Source organism: Limanda limanda, chromosome 12, assembly GCF_963576545.1.
Source record: "Limanda limanda chromosome 12, fLimLim1.1, whole genome shotgun sequence".
Classification (NCBI taxonomy): Eukaryota; Metazoa; Chordata; class Actinopteri; order Pleuronectiformes; family Pleuronectidae; genus Limanda; species Limanda limanda.
This window is the reverse complement of record NC_083647.1, coordinates 22681421-22687133: the sequence shown is the minus strand read 5'-3', so window position 1 is coordinate 22687133 and position 5713 is coordinate 22681421. Positions and strand designations below refer to the sequence as shown.

General features: G+C 41.1%; 1 protein-coding gene across 1 annotated transcript; it reads left to right on the top strand.

Moving 5' to 3' along the window:
- Positions 1-1309: 1309 nt before the first annotated feature.
- On the top strand, positions 1310-5321 carry si:ch211-10a23.2 (Galectin-related protein A-like). The gene is made up of 4 exons (XM_061082316.1): positions 1310-1444; positions 1731-1816; positions 2492-2672; positions 4446-5321. The coding sequence occupies exons 1-4, from the start codon at positions 1418-1420 to the stop codon at positions 4587-4589; spliced, it is 438 nt and encodes a 145-aa protein (XP_060938299.1). The 5' UTR covers positions 1310-1417; the 3' UTR covers positions 4590-5321.
- Positions 5322-5713: the final 392 nt, after the last annotated feature.

Sequence of the window (5713 nt, the reverse complement as noted above, 5' to 3'; positions counted from 1 at the left end):
CAGCTGTTATGCTAGGCGGCTAGCTGCGAGCTAGCCGGGGGTCATGTGACATGGTCAGCTGCTCCTCCAGGGCGCCGCTGGTTGGTCGACGGCCGGCAAGAGGTGGGCGATCCCGCACACCGGGGAGCGTGGGGATGTTACCGCTGCCTCCAGACGCGTAAACTACTTAACAAAAAATAATCAGGTCATATTTAAATTATTTTAATGATGAATAAAAATAACTTGGAATATCAATACTGAGCGATTTTGTCACTCGTCTATTTGCAATGTTTCCAAAAACAAATTAAAGAAGAGATTTGATTACTTTCCCACCTGTTTTCACTTAGGGACCATCAATAAATTCCGGTTTGAAAAGGTATCAATATTAATTGCTTCCATATCATATGATTCACTGAGTCCAAATCATATTAGATATTATTGTTACCTTATAGATAAATAGGACATTTGTTTTTCTTTCACTGACTCCAAACACATATCAGCTGACTCGTGTTCCGACCTTAGACAAACAGGACACACCCCTTTCTTTCCTGAATTATAGTCCTTGTTTATCCAGGATAATACAATTCATCATTGTCAAGGAAGTTATTGAAAGAATAGGATTTATACAATATATATTTATATTCAAATGATGGATAGATGTACTATATTGATCCCAGACTGGGAAATATCAAAATATAAGAAGCACCAAAATCTACTAGAAAGAGGCATGTTCACTTTGTACGGCTAATTATTAATAATAGTTAATAATTTTAATGTATTTTAAGGAGTCAAATTAAATAAAAAGAAAAAAAGTGTAGTAATAATAGAGTAATAATAATATCTGATAAAGAATGAGAGTCACTCAAATCTAGTTAATGAAAAAAAGAGGTGTGTCCTGTTTGTCGAGGTTAGAAATACATTTTGGCATCGGTTTGGAGTCAGTGGGTCACATGACACAGAAGCATATTTAAAACAATGCAGTTATCTTCTGTTCAAATGGAAATTTATTGATGATCCCTAGGGGAAATTTAGTAATGGTCCCTAAAAAATCCCTTTGATCAGGAGTGAAAGCGAATAAACAATCTGAGACACACACACACACACACACACACACACACCCTGCAGGTGAGGAGACAATGAGAGGAAGCTGCAACAAATGCATCACTGTCACATATCAGTTAAATACATTTTTTCCCAAATGATAAAGGGTGAATGTGTCTCTTCAGACTGTGAATCAAACCCCTCATCTCCACCTCCCCTCCTTTCTTCCTTTCTTCCTTTCTTCCTTTCTTTCTTTCTTCCTCGTCTCCCAGCATCATCTCTGCCAAACCGGCTGTCTCCATGACAACGCAGGCGGGGTTTGCCGGTTTTCACACTCCTCTTCATCATCATCATCATCACAGCTCCAAACCTCCACAGCGCATCACCTCTGAGTGGAATGGAAGAACAGGACAAGAAAGAAAATGTACGTATAGCTTCCTTTTCTTTGCTTTACACCGTGTGCATTCAGTTTATTCTATCTCTCTGCATAAATTAGGATTTTATTCAGTCACACCAGCAGCTCAGCGTGGTGAGACAACCCTCCTGAGGTTCACTTTGTGCAGCTGAGTCACTCATTGTTCAGGATCAGTGAAGCTATTGTTGCATGATGATGGAGCTGCAGTTGCATCCTCCTGTGATGAGGTGCCTGGTGCTGATCAGCGGCTCGGGCCTCATCCTGTGTGACCGTGAACGTCTCTATTGTCGTGCAGGGGGAGTTCACCGGAGAGATAAAGGGAGGCATGCGGCCTTCAATGAAACTGGTTGTTATGGGAATAATTGACAAAAAACCCAAGATGTAAGTGCACACACACACACACACACATGTTGTCATTCCACTATAAAAGAGAAATATGCATTGCTGATAAAGCTTGTTGCAGACCCGATGTTAGAGATAGGGATGCTAATGATAGTAAAGCTGGATATCAAAGTGTAGTAGTGTGTGTGTGGGTGCATGTACCAACCGCCCAGCAACTCTCTGCTTTGGGAAAATATCTGTGTACCAACGTCACTGAATTTCCTGAGTATAGATTAGTCAGTTCATGTTCGTGGGAAAGTTTCAAATCCCATGAAATCTCAAAGTCACATTCTTTGGTCGAAAATAGCTCCGGGCTGTTTATCCATTTGGTCATGAATTATATCCCTAAAAACATCATAATTAAGATGCGAAAATAAACTTTTTTATGTGAAAGGACTTCTTTCTGGCTGCAGAGACGTCAAGTCAGATTTATTTATGTAGCATGTTATCAACAACTGGAAAGAAGAAAGGAAAGAAGCAGGAGTTTGAAAAGGAGAAGAAGTGCAATAATATAATGAACTATATGCAAGAGAAGAACAGTTCAAGACTGAAGATGAAGGAAAATGTGAATAATACAAATATAAACTGCACATAAGAAAGAAAGTAAGATTATTTTTGTCTTCTTTTACATCCTGATATTTCCTCTGTGTCCCTTATTTGTGTGCGTCTTCTCAGCATCGAGGTGACTCTGTCCAGTGAACCTCAGGACGAGGACACAGAGGCCGACGTGGGTCTGCAGCTGAAGGTCAACTTCGTGGACAAGGCCGTCCAACGCAACGCCCGACTGGCGGGAAAGTGGGGTCCGTCTGAGAACACCCTGTCCTTCTTTCCTTTTGCACCTGGTGAACCCTTCAAGGTAACTTCATCTCTCACAGAGGAAGTGATGAGAACAGTGGAATAAACTTCAACTCCTTTTGTCAACATGGCAACCAGACAACTGTTGAAATGTTTCCTGGTTTTCCTGTTATTGCTCCAGTGGTTATCAGTGCAGGTCTTTAGTAATGAGTGAGATCCGAGAGGTGGCGTTGACATTGTCAGATTTTAATGCCTTTAATTATGTGTAAAAAGAAACTTAAAGTGCATTTTCTGCTTGACAGCCAGACTTGTTTTTTAAGCTGTTGAATGTCATATTTGTTCATGCATATGTGTGTTTGTTAGCAGGATTACACAAAACTTACAGAACAGATTGTCACAAAACTTGGTGGAAGGATGTGGTATGAGTCAAGAAAGAAGTCATTACACTTTGGGGTGAATCTGGACCAGGGGGCGTATGCAGGAATTTTTATTTCCATTTTCTTGAACATTGCGACCATTTTGCAGAATTTCCTTGATTTCTCAGAAAATAATTAATTGATCTTGATGAAAAAATGTGATGTGTTATAATCTACATTTATTTTCTGCTTGACATTTGCAGTGCAGATTTGATGGATGAGGTGAAAACAAAACCGGGATCCAGTCATTCAACACGTCTCTGTAGTTCCGACAGTGGCCTAAAACTTCACAGGGCTCCTTTTAAATCGTACCCATGACTTCTTATTAAGTATGAATGGGACGTCACTTGTTGACCCATCAGCTTTAAATATAGATGTAGAATGTCACGCACTGGAACGGGTTGTACCTGACGCGAACCACATCCTTCTACCAAGTTTCACAGAGACCCGTCGAGTTGTTGTTGTGTATTCTTGCTTACAAATAGGGTTGCAAAATTCCGGGAATATTCAAAGTTGGAAACTTTCCATGGGAATTAACGGGAATTAACGGGAATATACGGGAATATACGGGAATATACGGGGAATTAATGGGAATTAACGGGTGTGGGAAATGTATACTAACTGTATTTACCTTGTCATATACAGACATAAATATAAACATTTTGTTTTGTCATAGGCTGATTTGAGCCCTGAGGAAACTTTGGGCACTTGACTATATGCTTCTCCATCGTTGTGTCATTCTTAACATCTGTCTTTGCACAGTATTTGCAAATGTTCACAGCCTTTCCTTCTACATTGGATGGGGTGAAATGTCTCCACACATGAGATAGTGCACGTGGCATTGTTCTGTAGAATAAGATGAGAAAAAAGTTTGTAAAAAAACACTAATGCAATGCCAGAGATATAAATAGTTAGCCAAACAATTGGTATCGTCTGTAAAAATATTTTACAATTGATGGATAAATGAATGGAAATAGGCTAGATGAACAGATGAACAATCCTCAATCAGCATGCTAATATATTTTCCCCAGTAATATCATTGAAACTTACCTGACTAGTCCTGCACTCTACAGCAGGCCTCAATAGCCCTGCTGTAGTGTGAAGGATGCTGGGAATTATCTGTGCATGTGATGGAAGAATGCAGTGGAGGGTTGAAACTCAACTTGCAGTGTGTGCTGCATTCCATACATCTTTAAAATAGAGTTTTGAATGATGTTTTTATTGCTCAGTGTTTAATTTGCATAGTTGTTTTTTTTTCAAAATTCCCTAAATTCCCGAGCTTAATATTCCCCTGAAAAAGTTTCCGGAAAGTTTCCGGAAATTTACCGGAAACTTTCCGCCCCTTTGCAACCCTACTTACAAACAAACAAACTATAAACAAACGTAACCTCCTGTATGTTCCCTTTTGACTCTTTTAGATGGAGATTGTTTGTGAGCACCAGCAGTTCCGGATCCTGGTGGACGGACAGCCTCTGTGCGGCTTCACCCACCGGCTCACCCCGCTCAAATCCCTCACCTCCTTACGAGTCCTTGGGGATCTACAGCTCACCAAGGTGGCCTAGCAGCAGCATCGCGCTCACAGACAAACAACATGAGGACGTCCCAGAGCTGCGTTTAGAAGATTCGGACTAGCGCCACCTCCTGAGTGAATAGATTGACCCACGATGGTGCTGTTGTGTTTCCAGACAAATAGTTTGTACCCCTGCCTCGTAAAACACGTGTTAAGACAAAGTGCCTTCACTAGATTCCCTGTTTGAGGACTTGAAGATGGAGTCAGAATGTAACACTCAACAAACTGAATGTGATTTGAATTGAATTAAGTCGTAAACAATGAGATTTAAGCGACAATATTTCCCCCTTTTCGATGAACATTTGCACAAACCTGATGCGTCGGTCTTTGTGCACTGAAACGAGATTTCAGACGCGTGTCTTTGATTTCTCCGAAGCTAACCTTTGAGAGCACTTATGTTTGCGAGCGCCTGCATGAAGATGAATGTTTCTGGAACCAGCTGTGGCCGACTCAGTGCGGTAACAGGTGTAATAATGTCAAAGAGTTGCCCAAATTAGTGCATGTCGGTGAGTGTGTTTGTTTCCAGATTCCACACAGAGGAGCTGGAAGGATTAGTCCCACTTTCTGTTCTTGTACCATTAACTTCAACTCACTTAAAGGATTTACTCACAAGCTGCTGACTCCCACTGGTTTCTGTAACTTTCTTTCACCTCCAGCACTTTTTATTGGAACGTTACCAATTGACTTTACTTTACTGCAATAAATCACTTTTGTTGTTACCTTTGTTTTGGTTTGTTTTTCACTCTGTGATCACGTAACGTCTGATTCGATTTACCACAAAACCCACAGGACGGCCTCGTACTTCACTTCAGGTGTTGTGTCACTGGTGATTTCACTGGAACACCAACACCTGAGTCATTCAGATAAGGGTTGGACTCATCGTGCTGAGGGGGCGTGTCTCTCTGTGATTGCAGGGAGCGGAGCCGGCACAGAAAACACAGTGAAAAACGTCTCCTCCGGCTTTTCTTGTCTCGACATGTTCGTCCTCTTGTCATCAGATCCTGCAGAGAAGTAAACATGCCACATAAAACCAGGTAGAAATACTCCAGCCGGGTTTTCTGCTGAGTTTACCAAGTAACATCGAAGACTTTTAAGACCTGTTTGATAGAATAGAAT

Bases quoted from the DNA above. Each gene is read 5' to 3' on its own strand.
- si:ch211-10a23.2 (XM_061082316.1), top strand. From the start codon at position 1,418: ATGGAAGAACAGGACAAGAAAGAAAAT. The intron at 1,817-2,491 runs GTAAGTGCACAC...GCGTCTTCTCAG, and splicing joins ATTGACAAAAAACCCAAGAT to CATCGAGGTGACTCTGTCCA. The intron at 2,673-4,445 runs GTAACTTCATCT...TGACTCTTTTAG, and splicing joins CACCTGGTGAACCCTTCAAG to ATGGAGATTGTTTGTGAGCA.